Raw genomic sequence first — 24,554 nt, forward strand, 5'->3', positions numbered from 1 at the left:
GAGTGCGACTCAAGGATGCACCAGGATGCACTTTAGAGCAAGGTGCATCCTTAAAAAAAAATACATAATAATACGAAAGTAAAACTAATGCAATAACAAAGTAATTATCATCATAGTGATAGTATAATGCAAAGTGCAATAATGTATTTAATCTAAACATAGATACGAGTGTTAGATACGAATATTTTTTACAAAATAATTCCAACAGGTAATGAAAACGATAATTTAATTATTTTTACCCTTTCGATGAAACGAAATCTTAATAACAATTTCGATATAATATCTACAATATCATCTATCGAACTGAATACTTTTCAACGATTATTACTACATTTAAAATGCCCTCCAAGAAAAACAAGAAATCAATTTTCTTAACAGATCGTTAATAATGGACATAAAAAAATGACCCTAGGCAAATCATTTGTTTCTCGGAATAGTAATCAATAGAAAATATTCAATGTCATACGAATCAATTAAATAGAATTAATAATGTGAATCCGCAAAAAAAAAAAAAAAAAGAAAAGAAAAACAAAAGAGAGGTTTGAAACGCCATTCTCTTTTCCTAACCAATGAAAAGATAATAATCATAAGAGAAAAGAAAGAAAGCAAATATTAGAAACGATTTGTCTATGAAATATTAGAAATGTTTTTTCTCTCTTAAAAATATGTATTGATTGAGATATAGAATAAGTAAATGGACGAAACGTATGTATAAGGGAAAATGTATGAAAATTGTATTCGATACAGAGTAGAGAGAAAGAAAGAAAGAAAGAAAGATAGAAAGATAGAAAGAAAGAAAGCAAAAAAGAAAGAGAGACAGAGAGAGGCAGAGAGAGAGAGAGGGAGAGAGAGAGAACGCGTTTAATGACACACGCGTGTATGAAACGTCATCCGTGTACGGAGACGTTTCGTCGAGCTGTCAAATTTATTCGACAGCGTGATTCTGGTTGGTCACAACATTCGACATAGTATTTGTCTTCTTTCCTATGCATTATTTTCTGGTAATCAAACGGATCTCGCGACGTATCGTTCTATTGGTGGTATCGTCGAAGAGAGAGAGACAAGTACAAAGGCTAAGGCCCTGGGAAAATGGCCGAAGGACGGAAGAAGCTGGTGCAGTCGACGAAAACTCTTTATAAACTGAGCGTCTCCGCGATTGCAGACAGATTGCTCACATACAGAAAACATCTCGTATATTTACCTGAGAACGTCCTCTTCGATCTCTATTATCAGGTTAAGAAATTGGCGATGAAAGAGAAGCTTCTTTTTTATTTTCTTACTCACTCGCGGTACATTATACATACGTTAAAAGAAAGACATAAAGATCCTTTATGTGTATTTTATTCGTAAACAAGGAATTAAGGAAACGTCGTATTTATGACGTCTTTAACAGCGACATTAGAATGTAGAATATTATTTTAGGTTTATTCGATTTTGTTTTCTACCAATGTTATTACATTGGCGGGGGGGGTTTATTGAATTTCGAATAATAAATTATACGTTAAGTATTCATAAAATGTTGTTCTATATGATAGGAATACCAATATTGTATTAATGAGAGATAGATACAAAAACATATTATATGTTTTAAAGATCAATTAAAATAGATTTATTGTAGAATACGGTAAATATTTTTTGTAATGAAATATTTGTATAAACTAGGTTATACTAATGTACATAATGTGTATTTAATTTTTATGCAAAGATATAATAATATAGTTGAAGATTATTTTGGATATGAATTACCTCGGATGAAAATAAAATTAAAAAAAATATTAATATTTATTTGTCATTTGTATATATATATGTATATATATACGTTTATATGTCATGATATATAATATGTATATATAGATAAATGACATGCGATGTTCATGTAATAAAAAAAAATTTTTACAATTAGTAATTGTAACATCTTTTAGTTGTATCAAGAAAGAAGACTATGTTTACTAGGAATGGAACTTGGAGACTTGGAAACATTTTCCAGGATGCTCAATGTCACAAATCGTCGTGTACATTTATTACAGAGCTTTCAGGTAAATTTTTGTAATGATCTTTGTCTTATGTGCCAACATCTCATACAGTAATAATATTATTACAATAATATCTGATTCTAAGGCCCTTATGGATCATGGGACAATGGTTGGAAAAGAATTAGCAATCAGTTATGATATTTGCTGTATTCGCGTTGAAGAAAATCTTGCAGCTCATGATAAAGTAATAAATGTGGGCTTACGACTTGGTGAATTTCTTAGTGATGCTGGCTGGTATACGGAAAGTGAAAGGGTTTTATTAGCTTGTAAGAAACTGTCTATTTTGGATGAGCCAACTCCTGAAAATTTATGTCGTACATTAAAATGTTGTTGCAAGTATGTTTTAACATTCATGTGTTCGATGCTTTCTGCTGTAATATTCAGCAAGTTAAATAAAGAGTATGCTATACATTGTGATGTTTAGATTGTTACATGCACAAGCAGCATATTATACATTTCGTGGAGCAGCTGAAACGCATCAACTTGCTATGAATACGATACAGCAGCTAAGGTGTGGAGGACACACCAACAATAATTATGCGGCATTATATGGAGAATTTAGTGTTCTTTTTTTTATTAGAAGTGAATATGATGAAGCATATAAGCAAGTATTTTGTTTAATACCATTTTATGAAGACAATAGATTATGTAAATAGTTGCTTTTATGATAAGATTTGCTATATTATGCTTTAGGTGGGGTATAGAAGCATTAAAACAATTAAAACCATCCTTGCCACCACGGGTCATAATTGATGTTTTAAGACAAGTAGCAAAATCATGTGTAGTAAAACGAGAATTTCAAAAAGCTGGTTTATTAATCAGACAAGCGGTTTATCTTGCAAAAGAAATTTTTGACACAGACCATCCAAAATATAGCGATGTTTTAATAGATTATGGATTTTACCTATTAAATTACGATTGTATTGTGAATAGTGTGTCTGTTTATAAGGTAAATAGTTTTTATAATATGTTCATTTTTATTAGTATATCTATAGTTTTATATATATTAATATTTTTTTTAAATATTAGGCTGCATTAGACATTAGAAAGGCAATATTTGGAAAGGCTAATCTCCATGTTGCATTAGCACATGAAGATTTGGCATATGCTTTGTATGTTCGAGAATATAATTCAGGGAAATTTCAAGAAGCAAGGTAAAATTTAGTTTTTTAAATTTTTCAAAATGAAAAAAAGTACATATGAATTTTTTATGTACAGTGACCATGCTGGCAAAGCTATAGATATAATGGAAAAACTTTTTGCTGGAGTCCACATTATGTTAGCAAGTGCAAAAAGAGTAAAAGCATTAATACTTGAAGAAATAGCTTTAGATAATGCTCCAATGCCTTTATCGGAGCAGACTTTATTACAAAAATCTGAATGCTTGCATTTATCTGCCTTACAACTTTCAAAAACAACATTTGGTGAAATAAATGTTCAAACAGCAAAACATTATGGCAATTTGGGTCGTTTATATCAAAGTATGAGAAAATTTGAGGTGTGTATGATGCTAATGTCATATGATATTTTATATGCATGATTCAACAAATAAAAAATTTTTTATATAATTATATTTAGGAAGCAGAAGCAATGCATTTAAAATCTATAAGTATAAAGGAAAAATTATTAGGACCTGAAGATTATGAGGTTGGCTTAAGCGTGGGTCATTTGGCCTCGTTGTATAATTTCCATATGAACCGGTACAGGGATGCAGAAAAGCTTTATTATCGCAGCATTGCAATTAGTAAGTTATATTCTCCTTAGTGCATCTTAAGAACTTTTTATTAATACTGGAACTGTTTCTCTTAGGTTTAAAATTATTTGGAAAAAGTTATAGTGGCTTGGAATACGATTATCGTGGACTTCTACATGTTTATACAAAATTAGACGAACGTGATAAAGTGTTGGAGTATACAGATATTTTTAATCATTGGAAAGAACTTAGAGATAAGTACGCACAATCAGAAGATCAACCTATTGATCTTCAAAAACGACCACAGCCAATTGAGGAAGTAATTAGTGCGTTTTTTTCTATGTGATACTATATTAAGAAAATCATCTAATGTTGGTAATTTTCATTAGTTTAATTATCACATGTTAATTTGATTGGTAAGGACCTACATATTATGATGTAGATTCAAAAAAATTTTCAAAACTAGCAATTCGTAAGTCAATCTCCATTAATTGTATCTCCATGTATAGATCTTCTATTACTACAATTGCACGAAGATTTGTTTTATTTTTTTAATATAGATATATAACAGAGCGATAAACTAGCATTTTTGTGAATTAATGAATGAATTATATATGTACTGCATCATACTGAAATATCCTTAATTGTTCGACTATCCGTTTTTGCACTTTTGCACATCCTACGGTTAACGTAATAATTAGCCCTTAAATTTATAGGAGTTCCTGTTATTGATTTTAAACAAATATATCTGATTATAAGTGTAAACATTTTTTTTTTTATTACAATTTGTTATTGACTTAAATAATTGGTGTATAAGATTTAAATTCATTGTAGAATAAATTTGTTTATAATGTTTATAATGAAACAAAAATCTGTTTATAATGTTCATTAATGCAAGAATATATAATATTCTTATATAGAATGTTAGAATGTAAAAACTTTTAATCGTTATTAATAATAGAAAATAACAACATGCGCAAATAACAGATCTCTGTTATGTACAGTTGAGTTTAGTATAATTTGTACATATGTGATTGTAACGTGTATTACAAGGTGTGTAAACGCCTTTTTTTATGTACTTGCTTTTACTTACTCTGCAAAAAATTTAAGTATTTACTTTAGAGAAATTATTTTCTGAAAAAATTTATATTTAATATTATCTGCACTTATAGTGAATCAAAAAATTATAATAGCCATATAGTAATTGTCACAACATTACATGCGAGATTTTCTTAAACTTAAATAGCATATTTGCAAGTTAACTTTTCTCTTGCGTATTTTCTTTTTAGAATGTAAAATGTGAATTTTATATATATATATATATATATATATATATATATATATATATATATATATATATATAGGACTTTATGAAAACTTATGTAATTATAAGTGTCTTTGTTTAGCTTATAAATACAAAACTTGACGACACCAAAATTTGATAACAATCATATGACTGCAAAGAGAAAACACATATATATGTATAAATAATAATTTACAATTTTATCATATTATATATAAGAAACAAAAAATATAAAACAAAAAAGAGTGCAGCGCTTAAGCTTTATACTAGGGGTTAAGTGAAAATAGGGCAACTGTTCATATGTTAAACAGAGTACTTGAGTCAGATTATATTTTTACCAATAATTTTTTACGAAATTTTCATAATTCTATTCTTCAACCTTCTGAAATCATATGTAACGAGTTATATATATATATATGTATATATACATATATAATTCGTTGGTTTGCTCCTTTTATATAGTCTAAGTCGCGTTATAAAATCGGTCAGACAAAATATTTTTTAGTAACCGGGACAAACCAATAAACAAATATATATTAAAATCATGATCAGGATCGTGCGAAAATATTTTTCATCCAGTGTCAAAAATGAGTAAATTGTAGTTTTTTATCTGATGTTCATACAAAGGAAATTTTATTGTTGTAAAAGAAACATTTTTATAAATTAGTTATATCGAATTTTAAGGGCTGTTTATTTAAAAAATTGACATCATTTTTTAATATAATATAAAATGAAACGTTTTAAAAATTATTTTAGTTCATCGATGTGCCAAGCCATAGTATATAAAACATAATTTGACAAAAATTTTATAGTGTAAATATTTTTGTGAACCTCGTATTTTTGAATAATATTAGCTTGCTTAAATAAAAACAAATCACACTTTTACGTAAATGTTAAGAACACAAATAAAAGTTATACAAATATTGAAAAAGTTATAATTTTGTTTTTATAGCTAACTGATTTTATTTCTCTACATACAGATTGATCAATATATATATATTAGAAACATTGTTATAAAAGTTGCAAATGTGGCAATAATTGATAAACAATCTGGTCGATTGCTTGAAATGATTATTTCCACAACTTTTTAATGGACATATTTTTCTCTGAATCCTTTTGCATAACTTTCGCGACAGCCATCTCGAAATCTTCTTGAGTTACGTGAACTCGTCGTTCTCTAAGAGCATACATACCAGCTTCTGTACAAACACCCTGAATATATAAGCAAAGTTAATCATTTTTACACAATAAATATAAATAATATTTAATTTTAAAATTTTTCAAAGGAGAGAGAGAGAAAGATGATGAAAATAAAGATGGAATAAATATGAGATTAAATAAAATTTTTACTTTTACTTCAGCTCCTGATGCACCAGGCATAAGTTCTGCAATTTTTCTTAAATTTATACCTCGTGTTAAATTCATTTTTCTAGAATGAATTTTAAGAATATCAAGTCTGGCTTCTTCATTAGGAGGTGGAAATTCAATCTTACGATCTATACGACCTGGTCGAAGTAAAGCAGGATCTAAAATATCTATTCTATTAGTAGCCATAATAACTTTGATATTTTTTGTTGCTTCAAAACCATCTAGTTGATTAAGTAATTCTAACATGGTCCGTTGAACCTAAGAATAGCCAAATTGATAATATATTTCGTAATTTTTTAGTAGTGTTATATAAAAACGTATAAAAATTATAATAGTCAATATACCTCACTGTCACCACCAGATCCAGATTCAATACGAGAACTACCAATAGAATCAATTTCATCCATGAATATTATAGAGGGAGCATGTTCTCTTGCCATTACAAACAATTCACGAACCATTCTTGAACCTTCACCAATAAATTTTTGTACTAACTCAGAACCAGATACACGAATAAATGTACATTCAGTATGATGTGCAACAGCTCTTGCTAACAAAGTTTTTCCTGTTCCTACAATGTTTGTCAAATATCGTGTTGATATATTCTATCCTTACATAGGTTATTTTGATATTTTATTAAAATTAAATTTTGTTATATTTATACCTGGTGGACCGTATAAAAGAACACCCTTTGGTTGAGCAATACCAAGTGCATCAAATAACTCTGGATGTTTAACAGGCAATTCAATAACCTCTTTGATTTCTTTAATTTGTTTATCTAAACCTCCTACCATTTCATAAGTAGAATCTGGTACTTTTTCTACCATCATCAAAGAAACAAGCGGATCTACTTTGTTAGGTAAAATTTTATGTAATGTATAACTTTCATTGCGTAATGCTACTCTTGAATTTGGTGTTACATCATTGATATCAATATTTTTATCCAAATCTACTACAAATTTTCCTTCAGGATGAACCTTAACCAAAACTTTCTTTTTATCCATCGGTTTTACTACCTCTCCAACATAGGAACCTTGTTCCTGTAATAGCTGTAATTCTTCTCGTAACATACGCACTATGAAAGAGCAAAAATGATACAAGTTTATGAATGACAGACATTAATTTCTACTTTCAATTAATTACTATTTTTTATCAATTTTACTAAAAATTTTCACATATCTTAATAAAAACTTTTATATAAACGAATACCATCTAAATAAATTACCTTTTGCATTTAATTCATTACGCTGTGCTTGTAATCTTCTTAAGTTCTGGCTTTTCTCCGCTACTATAAGTTGTAACTCTTCGATCTTCGTTATATAATATGGTTTAAAACCTTCTCCTTTCGCATTCTTCTCATCTACTTCCATCTAAATTATAATAAAAGTATAATTAAATAAATTTGATTAGTTTAAATGATACAAAAGACCATATATTAGGTTAAGTTATATTTACCCTATTTGTTTGAGTCATCGTTGAGATTTTACGTTGTGCTCGATAATAATAACAAAATTCTATTATTTTATAATTCCATCTAATTATTTATAAATGAATGAAAACTATGAGAGTTCACTTCTTTAATTCTTCGTACGAGAGCAACTAAGAAATGCTTGTCACTTTGTCGCCATCTTAGAATTTTATTTGATGTAGATTGCCATAACCTTAGCGTCATTAACTGCTTCGTGACCATTTTGAAAACGAAGCTGATTGGTTAATTCTTACAAGGAATATTCCAATCCAAGATCCGAATCGATCGAAGCGCCGTCTAGTGTTACTTTTGTGAAGTTTTATTATAGTTGGTGTGATACGAAATAACTGAAGCTGCGTGGTTATTATGCCTTAAAATAGGTATGTACAATTATTATAAATAAATATATCTATCATTATTTATTCAATCAATTTTAAAGTATTATTACTTTTATTAAATACGTTTTTTTTATAAATCTTTAACTTTACCTAATATTTAACTTTAAAGTTGAATAGATATTCTTTTTCTATTTTTTACATCTACATTCGTTTTTTACGTTATTGGTTATTACATTTTACACAAATTCAAATATTATTCAGCAAATAATATTTGGTTATATTAAAGCTTCTCATTACTTTTTGCTTATAGTGTATATAACTTCAGCGATAGGTATGGACAAAATATGAACTATAAGCTCAATAGAAAAACACTGTCCTTCTTATATGTCTATTGCATCGGTATATTTATAAAGTTGTTAGATTACTCGTTAGAGACAAAAATCGTTGTATATAGTAAAAATAATGATCACTACTTTTTCTTCATATATATTTTATAAAATAATTTCATCAGGATGTTTTACCTCATAGATAATGTATGGTATGATGAATAACCTTATAATTATGATATATAGATAAATATTTGTAACATTCAAAATCATTTTATTTTTATTTTTATTATAACGTAAAAGTATATAATTACAATAGTATTTGTATAGAATTTTCGGGGGAAACAATATGTACAACAGAATACATCTATAATGCATACTTTTATGCGCATGTGTCGTTGCGTGCGCTCGCGCATATGTGTATGTGAAAGAGTTTATTTAAATGTATAAAAATAAAAGTTCATTAATAAAAGAGGTACGAGTATCGCGGTTTCCATCCCGTTACGTTTGACAAACATGCCTCTCCTAATTTCTATTACCCGGAAAAATCGGGTTAATTTTTTTTTCTTTTCTTTTTTTTTTTTTAAATATCAACTTAATCTCTATATGTATTTTTTTTTTCTTGTTAATAATGAAAATTTATTTGTTAGATTAGATTATAATCGTCGTTAGTTATGTTCGAGTTTTCTTTTTTTTTTCTGTTTTTAACAAAACATCATTTCGTTAAAAAAATCGGAGATATGAAATAAGAAAATCAATTTCTGGGAGTGCGCCTACTATAATAATTAAACATACAATCTGTTTGTTCATTCAAGCATTTCTAAAATTCAAATATCAATTCTATTTTTATTTATAATAATTGTTTCGATATCTATTCAAGCTTTTGTATGTTTGTATATATTGATCGTATACCAGTCTAAAATTATTAAAAAGGAACGAAACTCATGGCTATGTCATTATCGACATCTCATTTCATTTTTTTTTTTTTTTTTTAATTTCATTAAGTCAAAATATGTTTGAAGGAAGGAATATAAATTATTGATTATTATATTCACCAGTTTCAAGATTAATATATAAAAATAAAGAGGATAACACACATAACGTTATTTTTTTAAATCATTAAAAAAAAAAACACAAAAAAGAAAAGGACATCATAAGAGCGAGAAGATTTATATTAACTATTATTATTTGGAATGTTTTATGTATTACTAGTTTACTTGTTTAGTTCATTTGCTTTCTAAAATATCATAAACATTTACAAGAACAATTTTTTTTTTTCAAAAGAGTGATTAAATTAAAGATAACTGATACATATCAAATTATTTAAGAAATATATATTTACCGAGTGATAAATAAATAAATCAATAAGTATCAGTTATGTATATTCCCAATTATTTTGGGAAAGGTTTAAAATTTATATTTTTTTAAACTTGCATTTTTTATCATTTTTTTCCTAACATGTTGAGGTACATGTTAAATTCCTTATCTGAAATTCAACATCTCAAACTGTTCTTACAAATATTATGCAGATATATGGATATCGTGATATATCTTTACAAATGCAAGTATATAAATAAATAATATTTTAAAAAATATTAGTCAACTTTTTGTGAATTAAAAATTTTCTTATGGTTTATAATATAATAATAATTCTTGGCATCTTTAATTTTTTTATTATTGTTTTTTTTTTTTTCTTTATTATTAAGAAAAAGACGAAGCCTAGAAATAGTCATATCTTTGTTTTAAAAAATCTTTATCATTTGGCCTTACCATTTTCTTTCTCGTTCTACTTTCTTTTATCATTCGAAGATGTAAAAAGTATTTCTTAAATGATGTTATATTATTTGGCAACATCGAATTTCAGTATTTACAACTGAACCAGCTGCAAAGACCACCGTCCAGCGGCTGTGTCTTCAATATAATTATCTTTCGATTAGTCCTCGATTTATCACTATACTTATACTCTCTCGTTTATTTAAAGAGAGTCAAAATTGGATTCTCGATCACTAACCTGTAATTAATAATAAACCTGATTTATTTACGCGTTAGAATTTTTCTATTAGTTCGTAATGGATATAAAAACAATTTATTCATTTCCACAGTCGATAATGGAAAACTTCAATAATAACTACATTTCAGTAATAAATAAAAATTTTTATCATACTCTGTCCGGGCTATAAAGTGGTGGATGGTGAGGTGGAAGTCTTAAAGTACTTCCCAAATCCCGCTCAGCCATAGTATGTCCTTCACTACCATTATCTCTGGAATTTTTATTGTTCCTGGTATCTTTAATACTATTTGTTCGAGTAGCCGCTATTTTTGTAAATGGCTGAATAGTTGTTTCTTCGCAAGACCTGGCCAAAATAGATCCCGCTTCAGCTAAATCCTGTCTAAGTAGTTTTGTTTGCGTTTGTATTGTTGTTTCACCACAAGAGCGTGCTAAAGTGGATGTTAGATCGCCTTGACTATCACAATTCTTTAGAACTTTTGTTGGTGGTTCTATAGTAGTTTCTCCGCATGATCTAGCTAAGGTTGATTCGGCATCCATCATTCTTGTTACTGTTGCTGATACCTATATTACGTAAAGGCAGATTATTATTTCAGGTGGTTAAATGCTTCTTTGTTTTTTGTCATGTATATTACGTAAAGAATACCTGGAATCCGGCACTGACAAGTGCACCAGTTGACACTGCAGATGCCCTTGCAGCTTGTAAATCAGATTCTTTACAATCCTTTGTACTCGATATACTTTGTTTTCGATTTCCTGGATGATGAGAACCATTGTCGAGGTAATTTATAAGTTTATGTTCGTCTGTTACAAATGTGCTCAGAGTTGTTTTATAATTTTGTGGTGACTGAGGAGCCGATCGATATTTGGCACGTGGAATCATAACAGTTAAAGAACGGTCTCGTTGTTCGTCATTAGTCATTTCTATGTATATAAAAAGCTCAAATGCGTAAATTAGCATAAACGATCGATAAATATATCTAACTTTCATGATATATCAAACCTGATGCAGCTGCAATAGGTTTTCTTGGCGGATGATGTGATTTTTCACTAATTTTGCGGATTGGTCTCTTCATTGGAGGTAATGGTGCTATCATTTGTGGCGGTGGTGGTAAAACATGTGGCACGTGATAAGGAATAGTTACATCTCCGACACTATCTTCACTGCTAGTGTCACCACCTGCTCCGGAAATCATTGCACGAGTATCTCCAGAAGTATGTTTGTTATGAACGGGTTGTCTAAAGCATGCTAAGCCTACACATACAGCTAGCAAGCCCAATAAAATGGCTCCTGTTGTTACCAGAGCTATCAGCATCACTATGAATGAAATGAAAAAAAAAAAAAAAGAGAGGAAACGAAAAGAAAATGATTAATATCTATATATATCATATTTATAATAATTCATAATAATATTAACCTTTTAAATTAACTTGACATCGTTGACCACTGTACCATGGGAAACATTCACAAATTTCTTGTCCATGAATATTAGTAACACAATGTCCTTTATTGTTACATCCTGCGCAACCTATCGGTGCTTGCGAACATATTCTTCCAGGATATGCAGGATTCTCTGATAAATCTGCCCAACCTTCCTTACAAGAGCATTGATAAGATCCTCTCAAATTAAAACAGGCTGCATTTGGTGAACAATCGTGATGAGGACCATCCTCTTCAATCGAACATTCATCAAAGTCTGATGCATGAATCTAAATAATATATGAAATTACAACATTAACAAATGCTAGTCACCATACAATTATATTATATATATATATATATATATATAATATCAAGTATTTTTTGTTATTAATTTACCAATTCAAGATTTTTCGAAGCATAAACTTCAGTACCACCCAAACTATAATTACTGCCAACTAAATATTTCCGAAGAACTTCTTTTAATCTGGTTTCATTAGCATTGTCGCTAAGTTGTACATGAAATACCACTTTGACTGGATCAGAAGTAAATTTCGAAATCTTAAGAGCTCTGTAGATATCTCTAAGATCACTTTGCATTAATGTTCTATCTAAAGCATCTTTCACTGATCCAGCAAGTCGTCTATATATTAGAGATGTAGAATCGTTCCAACTTTCTCGATAAGCTACAGGTTCGTGTCCAATACGATCCAATCCAACATGAAGAGTATACGTATAAGTTGCTAAAATAAGAAATAATTTAATGTTTATTTAATTGTAATTTTCTATTTGGTTAACAATAATGATTTATTATTATTTAAAAGTATTTACGTTTACAAGGTCGATCTGGGAACATTCTTGCGAATCCTGGTCGACAGACGCATCTCATTTCATTTTCTACTTCTACACATGTTTCTGCTTTAGACCCTTTGCATTCTGGTGTGCATTGATTGGTAGGTCGAAGAGGTACTATAGGTGCACCTAAAATACCTCCAGCCAAAACCCTATGGATTTCATTGTTTGTAGGATTTTGTTCGTCCCTTGATATATCTTCTTCGCCATATTCTGCTTCTACCTGTATATAAATAATTCGTGAAGAAAATATTCAATGATCAACCCCTTTGACGTTTCAATATTTTTACGATTTATTTTTTATATTTAATTTTCATACCTCTTCAGCACCAGGCTCGGGTGGCTTTTGATCGCTCATTACCACAAAGATCGAATCATTATCGATACTATTTTCATAAATTGATGGTAACCGTGTTACCATAGATTGCAAAATATTTGATGTCATAGTAGTCAGAGTATTGGTTGGATGAAGAAAAGTTTCTGTTACTGTTTCCACAGTAGTCGAAGTCATTGTATGTGTAAGCAAAAATGTTCTTGTTGTTGGTGGCAATCCTACTGCAAATGTTTCTATCTTCGTTAATGTTGACATTTTAATCCGAACGATCTACAATATATAATATTAATATATGTATATACAATAGATATTTAATGCTGAGTGATAGATGTGTAAATTACCTCTTTGGGTTTTACACCGACATTTGTATCAGAGACATTTTCATATATCACTGTTCCTACGTTAGGTTTCACAGTTACCGAAGTTGTTTCATTTATTTTAAACTCCACATATCCTTTCGTTAAAGAAGGATCACTACTTTTTAATGATTTATTCGTTTGTATCGGTACTACAGGTATTTTGTCTGTCGTTGTTGCATTCATCTGTTTATATGTTTTGGTTATTTCATGATTTTTTACAGTGGATGATTCTTTAATTCCATCAGTGGTTACAACAAATGTAAGAGATTCTGTGGGTTCTGTGTTAACAGATGGCAAAATATAATCATGACTTGATTGTAAAAATATTGGTTGTTCTGCCAATTTAACAGAAGTATGTGATGTATCAAACGTTAATGATTTTGTTGGTTTAATATCAAGTTGTAATGACGGTTTGCTTGATTTGATCTGACTACCGGATGATTTCACTTGTGTCGATGTAACTGTTTTTGTAGTAGTAATAGCAGTTTGCTGCACTGATACTCTGAAATTATCCGTGATATTAAACAATCATTATTTATTTTTAATTTCAAAAATAAATTGTTAAATACTATAATTTTTATTACCCAGGATCGCTTGAATGTTCCATGCCCTTAGTTGAAATAGAAGCATGTAAAATCGGTGTACCCATAATGGAAGGTTTGATTGTGTTCTGTGTCGTTGCATATTTCGATTTGATATATTGATTGATATAAACATTAGATATACTTGCAGTTGGCTTTTGGGTTGATCCAAATGGTAAAATACCTATTTTTGTTGTACTTATTTCAAAGGATTTAGTTTGTAATGCTGGAGGGGATGGTACCATTCTCTGAAAAAAGAAGATATAGTAGCGTGATATAATATAATATAAACGATATATATATATTATTTAGTATATAAGTAGTAATATATGTTACTTCAGAAAGTTGTTCAGGAAGAAATGATTTGGTTATCGTCGTTCTTAAATTTGAAGATTTCACGTTAGCCTGCGGAACCATTGTTTTTGTCAATTCCTTTAATGGAATATATTTAGAAGATAATTTTAAATCTGGTTCATTAATAATAATTGGATCTGGTCTATGTTGCATAGGTCTGTACGTGGTTGTAATTTCCAATGGTGGAGGTGATAAACCAAGAACATCATTAGATGGCGGAGGTGGAGGTTTCAATTTTTGTTGCTCATCTTCTAATTTTGATGGTGCCGAATTCAAAGGTGGTGGCATCATGTCTCTCGAAGGAACTTTAGGATCTTTTACATTGAACAACATGTTTTGAGGATTACTGTGAATACTCATGTTGTGAGAGTTGCTTTTAATTTTATGATTTTCGGAATTACCAATGACTGAATCCAATGAAGCAAAATTAGTTTGATAAGCAGTTTCAAGCATCTCTTTATCTTGATTTTTATTTTTTAACGAATTAGTTTTTATTATTAACATGCTAGGAGGTCTTTCAGTTTGAGTTTTACTATCGTTTTGTTCGTCGTCAGTAATCTCAACAGGCATTGAGAATTGAACGTTTGATTGAATATGCGAATCCGGTTTCATTGCAGTACTCGAGATAACAACAGGATCTGGTACCTGTAGTTTTGGTTTTGTTATAATATGTGGATATTCAGGATGAACTCCAGTGATTAATCCTTGTTCAAGAAAGTGCGATGGATGATTAGTTTTCATATCCAATTTTTGTATTCTCGTATCAACTTTCTTATCAATGGAATCAGGAATCGTATAGTTCGTAAGTTCATTCGGTTTAGTTCCTGATTTCTTTTGAGTCATATACATGTTAGTATCCAAAGTACCAACATTCCAACTTGGTCTAGCATATTGTTTCACCATATCTTCGGAGATAGTTTGTTGTTGTTGATCTATTTTATATTCCTTGTGTGAATTTTGATTGACGAAACTATCGAAGTTACTTGATTTAAAATTATTAATATGGCTAATATTACTATTTTGTTTAACATTTATCATATCAGTTGGTTTTGTTATTATTTCTACAACTGGTATACGAGTAGGTCTTGTTTCAGGAGTGACAATACCATGTGGTTTAGAATAAAATTCGGTCGATTCGTGATCGGCAATGGGTCTGAATTGTGGAATAATTGCAGGTGGTTTGAGATCTATGGTGTCATCTTGTTCATAGGAATATCGTATAGTCGATGATTGTACGTTTTCGTTATGATGCATCAGAGGATTTTGATCGTTCAGATAAATAGGAGAGGATTCTTGAACGGTTTTGTAATCAAATTCACTTTCTTTTTCTCTATATTCATGATGTTTATCACGATTAGCATTACCGCCATACATTTTATGTGGCTTGCTCTTTACGACGGGTATCTCGTACGTTTTTGTACCATAAAAAGTATCATTTGCCGAAATTGTGCTATTATTTTTTAATTTGAAAGGTTCACCTGGATGTAAAATAGGTGTATTATCATTTTTATTATATGTAAGACTTTGTTCAGTAATTGATGGTTTACCATAAGATGGTTTATCTGTATTAATCATTCCATAATTGTTTTTCGAATCTGTAGTCTTGTTTTGTAGGTTTATTACCGCATTTAATTTCTTTTCATAATTAATATCACTTGAATCAACATTCTCATGTGATTTTATATGTTCTGATTCAGCAATCTCAGAATCTAATGGTCTAGATTTGTTTTGTGCATCGAAATGTATAGAATCAATAGTATGATTCTTCGAAGTAACAATTAACATCGGAGAATGATATCCTGTGTTTTCTGATTTTATTTTTAAATACGAAGGATTATGATATTCTATTGCTCCAATAGGCGCCTGATCGTGGTTCCATTTAGTAATAGATTCTCCACTATTTAGTAAATTTGTTTTTTCTAGGTTGGTTTGAGGTAATCGGTCTTGAAAGTTTACCTGCAAATAATAAGTAAACACATATATTATTTTAATAAGATGTAATCCATTTATAAATCTTATTTTATATTATAATAAAGTTTATAAGATATTTATATCTTACTTGATAATTATGAGTAATTCCTTGATTCGTTACATTGTTTATATTTTTATTACCAATTGATATTGGCTTGTTTGAATATTCATATTGTAAATATGTATTCGATGAAATTTGATGAGGCAATAGAGCTGTATTTTGTGGTTTAAATGGCAATTTTGGAGACGCGGGATATGTTGTCTTTGTGGTAACAGAATTAATAGGTTTTTCGATATACGCTGGTCTGTTGTGAGGTCGATGAGTAGTTGGTCTCAATACAGATTGAGGTCTTAAGCGATTGTTCAGAGTAATCCTTGGTGGTTTTTTATTTAATTTCCAGTTGGTATTTGAAATAACTTCGTTTCCTGAATCTGGTTTATTGTGATACGAATACATATGTGGTATTTCAGTAGGAATAGTTGATTCCGCTCGTCTAGATGGAACAGTTGGTAAGGTATTTATGGGTTTTTGATTTTTTACAAATTGCCCATTAGAAGAGAATGAATTAGTGGGATGACCATTAGAAATCATTGGTGTATGTGAAGCCAATTGTAAGTTTAAAGTTTCTGGCCGATGATGAACTAAAATCTCACTGTGAACAAAACCTTGGCCATTCGTGACGCTACTTTGATGGGGTTGTTTCATCATATGAATGTCGGCTGGCCTCTTATCAGATCTGATAAAAGGTGGTTCTAGTTTGCCCGGTGGTTTTATATGATCGAAACGAACTTGCGGTAATCTGATTATATGTGGTCTATTGGAAGAATTTGTTTTTTGTATAGCAGGTTTGAAATTGCTTGGTGGTGACGGTGGAACCATGTAATTTAATGGATCTTTCCCATGTAAATTTTGGAATAGGTCTTCTGCCTGGAATCAAATGGAATCTAAATTAATATTTTACATGAATATTATGTCTAACAAAACGATTACGTTTTCGAGATATAAAACCTTTTGGATTCCAACAAATCCAGGACCAGTTTCAGGTTCTGGATATGGCGATGGATCATCGAAGTATTGACCACTTATGTGACGTTCTCCTGTATCTCCAAATATCAAAGCTTGTGTTCCATCTTGAGGAATCATAACATTTGCTACTTGGCTAGGTTGAATATTAACAAGTAAAGGTTGACCTGTAGATCTGTCAATAATGTGTGGGACTTGATGAACGATCGGTTCGGATGGCGATGATTGTGTTTCCGACGTTTGAATTTCAGGTAAACCATCGGGAAGGAAAGAATCTTTTTGTGCCCAATTTGGATGTTTTTGTTGCTTAAACAATGTCGGCCAAGATTTATCGTTTACTGGTTTCTCCGAATAAAGCTGAAAAAGATCAATTAGATAAATTAATTTTACATGAAGTAGTTCTAAGTAATAATTAAATCAGATAGTGATAAAATGATCATTATACAAAAGGACATGTACATCACTAAATGTAACAGGCAATGCAGGTGGTGTTAAAGGATTTGTTGCTCCCCATGGTCCTCTGGATCCATCTGTACTCCATTCAGATTGCTTGTTTATAAGCTTCTCTGTACCTGGCTTGTCAGGTGGTTTCAATAAAGGATCGTGTTGTATGACCTCGTGTTTTAATTCGATCTTATTAGTCTGAACGGACTCAACGGGATGTAATTTCTGAGGTTGCGTTGGAACTACTTGGAGTTTTGCGTTGAGTGACATAGAAAGTGGAATTTTTAAATGTTCTTCGTAGATCCTATGAGATGGTATAATTTGTAGCTGTTCTTTATATATATTAGGGGAATGCTGTTCCTGAAAATCTTCACGATTGTTCTCAAGAATTTCTAAAACTGGATGGACAGGGATATTTGGTACTGGTAATGGTGGTGGTTTCATTCCAATATGTTCATCTTCTTTAACAAAATTTTGCGGTGGTCTTGGTGCCATTTTACCAGGTTTCCCAATAATGACATCACTATTAGCTGTTATAACTTCACCAGGAGATATAGGTATTCCGTCTGCTAAGCTACTGGTAACTTTATGTCGTGTTTCAGCTATGTGATTGTGTTTAGGATTTACCAAATGAGCAGCTAAAATAATTATATTATAAATGATAAATCTCTCGAACGCAAATGAGCAATGTGAATAGTTTTTATTCATCGAAAATATTACCTATATTTTGACTTTCCGCAACTTCAATATCATCATCAGCAAATTCTGCTACTGGAATGTAGATAGGTGACCTTTGTGTAGTAGTTTCTTGAGTTACCGATGAAGGTTCTGTATCGTTTCTACGAGTTGCAGTTTTTCCTTGTAATAAACCAGCCATTGCTGTAATTACAGGCTTCAAAGCAGAAAGACCATTGATCCCTAGAGATCCTAGATGTAGAAGATTACTTAATTGAATGTCACCGCCATCATGAGTGGAAGGTCGTTTGTGTTCAACAGTATTATTCAACAACGTTGTTACATTTTTATCCTAAACAAAATTAACAAAGTTAATATAATTATTAATAAATACCTTATTTATATATACATGTATCTTTGAATACAATATGTTGATTCATTGAAATCTTTGAATATTTAAATCATTTCTTTTTGCATTGTAAAATATTAATCAATAATAATACAATTTTGTGATTACGTATGCTTTACCTGATTGTTGACATAGTCTACGCGATTGACAGTTGATTCTCCCGAATCCGAAGATGCACTAGCTAATGTCGTCAATGTTAAATTCTCAGAAGGTTTTTCAACTTTCCCTATTCCAACAGATGCAGTAGACTCTACCAAACTGCTAGACGTCGTTGGATCAATCTGATCTTCTTCATCAAAGAAAATAATTGTCGAGCCAGTAACCACATTTTTAACTGGATCAGAATGATAAGCTGTCGTGAGTAAAGCATTCATATAACCAGCGTCAAGTAAACTCGGTGCTATCGATTCTGTTACTACATTTTCTATAATATGAGAACGAGATGATATGGTCGTTGATGTTTCACCATCAGGCCCAGCCTATAAACGAAATTTCAATGGCATTAAATCATGTCAAAATCTTCCCTCCTTCCTTCCCCACCCTTAAAAAATGGAATGATGAAAGCTGTACCTGTAAAAGTGTTGTGAAATAAGTAAACGTTGTGAGATACGTTTTGGTAGCAAAAATTTGTATGGGTTCAGGTGTAGCATTGATTTGTGTTACTTTCGTCGTAGATGTATCTTTTGTAGGTATCTTTTCTAAAACAACATTTGTAGAGGTTGCAACGTTAGTACGTATAACAGATGTACCCTTCTCAAAAAATGTGTTATAGTATGTATATGTGATATAGTAGGTCTTCATTATATCTGTCATAGCTTCTTCAGTACTATCTAAAGCTGTTAAAGTAGTAATGACACTAGTAGGCTTAGGTGGTGATCCAGATTCAGTTGTTATTAACTGAAAAAAAAAGAAAATAGAACGTCTCCATTATTACAAAATATATTTAACATAACAAATAGCTATAAATTGCAAGTTCTAACCTGAGTGATCTTATCACTTGTTTGCACTTTAGTATGACCATCTTCCATATACGTTTTTTCTAATACCTTAGTACTTAAATACGTATTTGTTTCTGGATGTGATACTTCTGAAGGTTCCAACATCATATGTAAATAATGTTGGGGGGCTGTGATTTTATTTGTTACAACTTTCGTACTACTGATTAATGAATCTTCCATATTAGCATGATTCTTGTCTACGGTTAAATACGTGTATGTTGTCTTGAGCACCTCGGTATGTAATGTTGGGGATGGTTCTAAGAAAACACTTGCTGTTTCTGATCCAGTTTTTTTATGATGTTCTTCCGTAGCTGCATTTGACATGATCTTAAAAGAAAGATCTTGTTGAATGTTTATACTTTATTGATACAATTTTTTTCTTTTATAATTCATTTAAAAATAGACGTGTTATATACCTCTGTAGCGATAACAGAATTTCCATTGTTATTAATAGTTCCAAAATACGTAAAAGTAGTAGTACATGTTTTTGTAACAAAGTCACTAGACTTTTCTTGGGGTAATAACATAACAACTGCATCTGATAATGTCAGGGTTGGTTGAGGATTTGAATTTTCCCATCTCAAAGCTGGAGTTGGTCCTGCTACAATAACTTCAACCCCATTCGACATTATGCGTGTGGCCAGATTAAGTTTTCTCCCCTCTTCCTCTTCTTTCATCGTATCTTTTCCTATTAACATTAAATTAATTCAAATAAATATCGATATTTTAATTTTGAGAGTACATTATAAATAAAATTTTTGCATCTTTTACTCAAAATATGATCGCTTATATTAGTGAAAAATATATATATATATAAAGAAAGAGAGATCAAGTGATATATTAAGTCGAATGAAGTACTGTATATATATATAATATAATGCAAAAATAATTACACATATGTACATCTTAATTAAACACCCCAGTACTTATCATGTTACAAATATGTAGTACCAATTGTTACGTTATATTCAATATAAAAGTGTCCGTCTGAAAAATTGTTAGTTGTAAATTGGAAATATTTATCAAATGGAAAAGTTACGATAATCTACAACAAGATACAATTATCCTAATATTAACATGAATGAAAATAGGATAATAGGTATATACAAGATTTTTTATCATTTACAATATGTACATTTTTTACATAATTATGATGTGTGTTTGTGTGTATAGAGTAGGAAGTAATACAGTTTGAAAACAATCGATTACGTGAGATATAATTATAATAATAATTTGTATATATTACACGCAGACATATTAATTTTTATGCCTACGTCAAAAGTCCCATTCACAATGACTAATATTGTCATTCGATAATGTGTTTAATATTAAATTAATTAGACAAATCTATCGTAAGGTCATTTTTTAAATGAAAAATTCAGGATTTAATAAAAACTACTCACCAAAAACAGATACCGCATTACATATAGATGAATATGTGTTGACTGATGACTCCATGGTGGGAGTGACAGTCACTGTGATGGGCACTGTCAAAGTAAGTGTCGTTACTCTCGGTCTAATAGTCGTAGAAGATGTCACTTGTGTTTCAAGTCCATTCAGTTTAGTCACTATGTACGTATAAGTTCTCAATCTTGTTGATGTTACTATCGTCTCTGTATAGTAAATACTAGTACTAGGTTCTAATGGGACATAACGTGATATAGATTTGGATTCTATATCAATTGATTCTGATTTGGATTTTACGATTTCAGGAAAATCAGGACGCGATAATGATAGATAAAGATCATCTACCAGACCAGCTTCGTTATCTTCTGGCGTAGGCGATGGGATAGTTTTCGTAAGATTCAATGTTAAAACATTTGTTGTTTTAATGCGAATCTCTGGTGTATTTGATGTGGTATACTCTGTATTAAGAGGAATTACGCTTGGTATGTAAGAATTATCGAAGTTAGAAGAAATGGAGGAATTTGGTGTTAAAGATGTTTCTGAGTCAGGAGTTTTCGAGCTAGACAGATTGTCAATAGCTGTTTTGGACGTGTTTACTGTAATAAGAATCGAAGGAGTTTCAAATCCATTGTACGACTGTATAGGTTTTACCGTTAATATCTCATTATCCTTTTGTGCTTCTTTAGGGTTTAGAATTTGATTGGTATCTGCCAAATCATTTATAGAAGTACTGATATCTTTCGTTGAATCAAAATCTTTGATTGTGTTATCTATCGATAAGGGTACAGAATTTCTTTCTATACTAGTTTCTATTGTTTCTGATATAGTTGTTACTGGTTGTTCAATTATATCCGATACCGTGGTACTTTGTTCTGCAATGGATTCTTCAGATACAGTAGTGGTATTTGTTTTGTCGGCTGAGATGGATATATCTGGGATATCGGAAAGAGTCATTTCTGTTATCGCATCATTTGTTTTAACAAGTAATATTTCTTTATCGTGGAGAGAAATTATCTCTTCATCTTCTACAGAAGTTGTTTCTTTTTCTTCTGTAACAGTTGTTTCTTCTTCCTGTACAGGCGTTGTTTCTTTTTCTTCTAGAGAAGTTTCTTCTTCTTGTGCAAGAGTTGTTTCTTCTTGTTCTACTGGAGTTGTTTCTTCTGATAAAGAAGTAGTTATTTCCATGATTTCATCCGAAGTCTCATTATTAGAATGCAATATAGCGAGCTCATTAGCGTCTTCTTCGTTAAGACTACTAGTTGATTCTTTTATCGTTACAGATGGTAATAACGTTGCATTGTTAACTGGTACATCAGTGTCAGTATCTGTATTCGATATTACATCTTCGTTTAATGTTTCAAATTCTGTGACAGGATTTGTGAGGTTTTCTTCACTTACATCTGATATAGTCGTTGTACTATCAACAGTCTCTAATCGGGTATCGTTTTGTACCGTATTATTTTGTTCATTTAACAAAGTAGATACATCTGTAGTTAAATTGTCAGACGTCGTTGTTTCCGTATAATTATCCTCATAATTTTCATCTTCCTCGTCGTCAGATGGTGGAAAGAAAAAGTTGTCGGTAATTATAACGGGCATTGGGTCAACAACATCGTATACCGATGTTACTTCTAATACTGACGATTTGAATTCATTTAACTCCTCTTCTGGCTTGCTTTCAATGACATTGGGTGTCTCCTCAAGACTCGGAGTAGTAGTAGGATGATTTTCGTCTTCGATATTTTCTTCCGTATTTTCTTCGTCATCGTATTCATCACTATAGTCTGAAGGTGCAGTAAAAAAGCCTGTAGTAATAATGGCTAACGTCGGTGTTGGTTCTATCGGTCTTACAGCGACTAATTTTTTCCTAGTAATTCTGACTCTTTTTGGTGTTACCGTACTAACTGTTGGTTCTAGTTTTCTTCTTCGTGTGATTGTAATTTTGTGACGTGGAGTCTCCGGTGTAATATTTTCTAGATCGTTTACATCTGCGGTTGAATGTCTGGAATGTGCCAATCCTAATGCTCTAACCCTCGTGACAATTCTTTTCGGTATTTGAGTAGTACCACGATTAATTTGTTCATTTCTGGTTGATGGCGTTAATGGTCTACGTCTGACCACAGTGAGTTTATGTTTCTTCGGAACTCTACTTCGCACAATGGGAATACGAATTCTAACTCTTTTACGTGGTCTACTTTCAGGATATTCGTCGGTATCATCCGAGGCAGAATTTTCAAAGGCCTGATTTTCTTCGTTATCAACATATGCGCTATCATCATATAACGATTTGCCATATACTTCCTGAGCTGGGTTTTTCTTGTCGTTTAAACCATTATGTTGTTCCCCTGAAATGTTTGCAGTCTTCTCTGTTCATTCGTTTATGCATTTGTTAAACTTGCCCCAAGATTTGTCTCGTATTTCAAAATCTCCACGGATAAGCAGATGATAGTAATCAAATTCAAAGAGATAATATTCATCAAATATTACGAATCAGACGAGTCTGAGAGTATTTTCGTCATCTTACGTATATACCTTTTTGTTTTTTTTTTTTTTTAGCGCAGCATATTTATATCCGAATAATATTATATTTTTACGACATGGTTTTGGCCGCAACAAATGTTAAAAGACCGTGCTACACATGGCCAGGTTGTCGTCGTGTGGGCGCGCGTGCGGCGGCGGTGGCATCAAAGGCTATTTGTTAGTAGAAGGAAATATATGAGATAATGGTTAAAAAGGAATTTTAACGGAAAGAAAAAAAAAAAGAAGAAAAAGAAGAAGAAAAAGAAGAAGGAAAGTGTTTAATTAGGATCAAGAGAAAATGTTGTACGTGATGGAAACCGGACAGTTTCAATTCAATTCAATGGTTCTAGTCTTCTCGAAGCTGCGAGCTTTCATCGACGCGGATCTTTCTTTATAATAATTATAATAGAAAAGCAATGCTGATCATATTTTCACAGATATCAAAATTATCCGACATATTCAGTATTGCTTTTCCTATCTATAATATTTGGTTAAATTCATTGTTTTGGACAAATCGTTGTCCAAATAAAAATAAATTTTAGAAAGGTCGCTAAACTACGAGCATTTGTAATAGATTGAAATAATGAACCAATGAGTGAAAGGAGGACAAGGGATAAGGAGTAGGAAAGGATTTCTAAAATGGGAAGAATTAGGTATGAGTGTATGTGT

General features: G+C 30.9%; 3 protein-coding genes across 5 annotated transcripts in view; 1 reads left to right on the plus strand and 2 right to left on the minus strand.

The window, feature by feature from the left end:
• Positions 1-18: 18 nt before the first annotated feature.
• On the plus strand, positions 19-5,385 carry LOC127069607 (amyloid protein-binding protein 2). 2 transcript variants are annotated; one of them, XM_051006788.1, is made up of 9 exons: positions 19-208; positions 1,923-2,036; positions 2,119-2,369; positions 2,458-2,637; positions 2,727-2,982; positions 3,063-3,187; positions 3,252-3,531; positions 3,612-3,777; positions 3,843-5,385. In XM_051006788.1, exons 2-9 carry the CDS (start codon positions 1,956-1,958, stop codon positions 4,070-4,072), a joined length of 1,569 nt encoding a protein of 522 aa, XP_050862745.1. In that variant the 5' UTR covers positions 19-208; positions 1,923-1,955; the 3' UTR covers positions 4,073-5,385. The 2 variants fall into 2 exon arrangements, with proteins under 2 accessions (XP_050862745.1, XP_050862744.1); XM_051006787.1 differs by lacking the exon at positions 19-208 and adding an exon at positions 252-1,233.
• Positions 5,386-5,967: 582 nt separating this feature from the next.
• LOC127069610 (26S proteasome regulatory subunit 8) lies at positions 5,968-8,047 on the minus strand. The gene is made up of 6 exons (XM_051006794.1): positions 7,853-8,047; positions 7,623-7,767; positions 7,062-7,472; positions 6,742-6,968; positions 6,380-6,655; positions 5,968-6,241 (listed from the first exon to the last, which is right to left on the minus strand). Exons 1-6 carry the CDS (start codon positions 7,868-7,870, stop codon positions 6,101-6,103), a joined length of 1,218 nt encoding a protein of 405 aa, XP_050862751.1. The 5' UTR covers positions 7,871-8,047; the 3' UTR covers positions 5,968-6,100.
• A 1,764-nt stretch (positions 8,048-9,811) lies between these two features.
• LOC127069768 (uncharacterized) overlaps positions 9,812-24,554 on the minus strand; it is a 49,693-nt gene continuing 34,950 nt past the window's right edge. For both annotated transcript variants that reach the window (XM_051007208.1, XM_051007209.1), the window contains 20 exons: positions 21,362-23,710; positions 20,375-20,646; positions 19,941-20,285; positions 19,531-19,857; positions 19,080-19,439; positions 18,597-18,903; positions 17,892-18,514; positions 17,418-17,789; positions 16,497-17,336; positions 14,420-16,393; positions 14,087-14,331; positions 13,485-14,004; positions 13,129-13,413; positions 12,789-13,032; positions 12,357-12,700; positions 11,956-12,247; positions 11,541-11,855; positions 11,184-11,461; positions 10,694-11,101; positions 9,812-10,540 (listed from right to left, as the gene is read on the minus strand). In XM_051007208.1, the coding sequence (XP_050863165.1) occupies positions 10,505-10,540; positions 10,694-11,101; positions 11,184-11,461; positions 11,541-11,855; positions 11,956-12,247; positions 12,357-12,700; positions 12,789-13,032; positions 13,129-13,413; positions 13,485-14,004; positions 14,087-14,331; positions 14,420-16,393; positions 16,497-17,336; positions 17,418-17,789; positions 17,892-18,514; positions 18,597-18,903; positions 19,080-19,439; positions 19,531-19,857; positions 19,941-20,285; positions 20,375-20,646; positions 21,362-23,710 (10,736 nt within the window). In that variant the 3' untranslated portion in view covers positions 9,812-10,504. The remainder of the gene's footprint in view (positions 10,541-10,693; positions 11,102-11,183; positions 11,462-11,540; positions 11,856-11,955; positions 12,248-12,356; positions 12,701-12,788; positions 13,033-13,128; positions 13,414-13,484; positions 14,005-14,086; positions 14,332-14,419; positions 16,394-16,496; positions 17,337-17,417; positions 17,790-17,891; positions 18,515-18,596; positions 18,904-19,079; positions 19,440-19,530; positions 19,858-19,940; positions 20,286-20,374; positions 20,647-21,361; positions 23,711-24,554) is intronic.

The sequence above is a fragment of the Vespula vulgaris genome, chromosome 16 (genome assembly GCF_905475345.1).
Source record: "Vespula vulgaris chromosome 16, iyVesVulg1.1, whole genome shotgun sequence".
Lineage (NCBI taxonomy): Eukaryota > Metazoa > Arthropoda > Insecta > Hymenoptera > Vespidae > Vespula > Vespula vulgaris.

What these genes read in the sequence shown, in the direction of transcription:
- LOC127069610 (XM_051006794.1), bottom strand. An exon ending in TCTTTTATACGGTCCACCAG is followed by an intron (nt 6,969 to 7,061) that starts GTATAAATATAA and finishes CAAACATTGTAG; the next exon opens with GAACAGGAAAAACTTTGTTA. An exon ending in GATCTGGTGGTGACAGTGAG is followed by an intron (nt 6,656 to 6,741) that starts GTATATTGACTA and finishes GGCTATTCTTAG; the next exon opens with GTTCAACGGACCATGTTAGA.
- LOC127069607 (XM_051006787.1), top strand. Translation starts at nt 1,090, where the DNA reads ATGGCCGAAGGACGGAAGAAGCTGGTGCAGTCGACGAAAACTCTTTAT. An exon ending in GAATATGATGAAGCATATAA is followed by an intron (nt 2,638 to 2,726) that starts GCAAGTATTTTG and finishes ATTATGCTTTAG; the next exon opens with GTGGGGTATAGAAGCATTAA. An exon ending in TTATCGCAGCATTGCAATTA is followed by an intron (nt 3,778 to 3,842) that starts GTAAGTTATATT and finishes TGTTTCTCTTAG; the next exon opens with GTTTAAAATTATTTGGAAAA.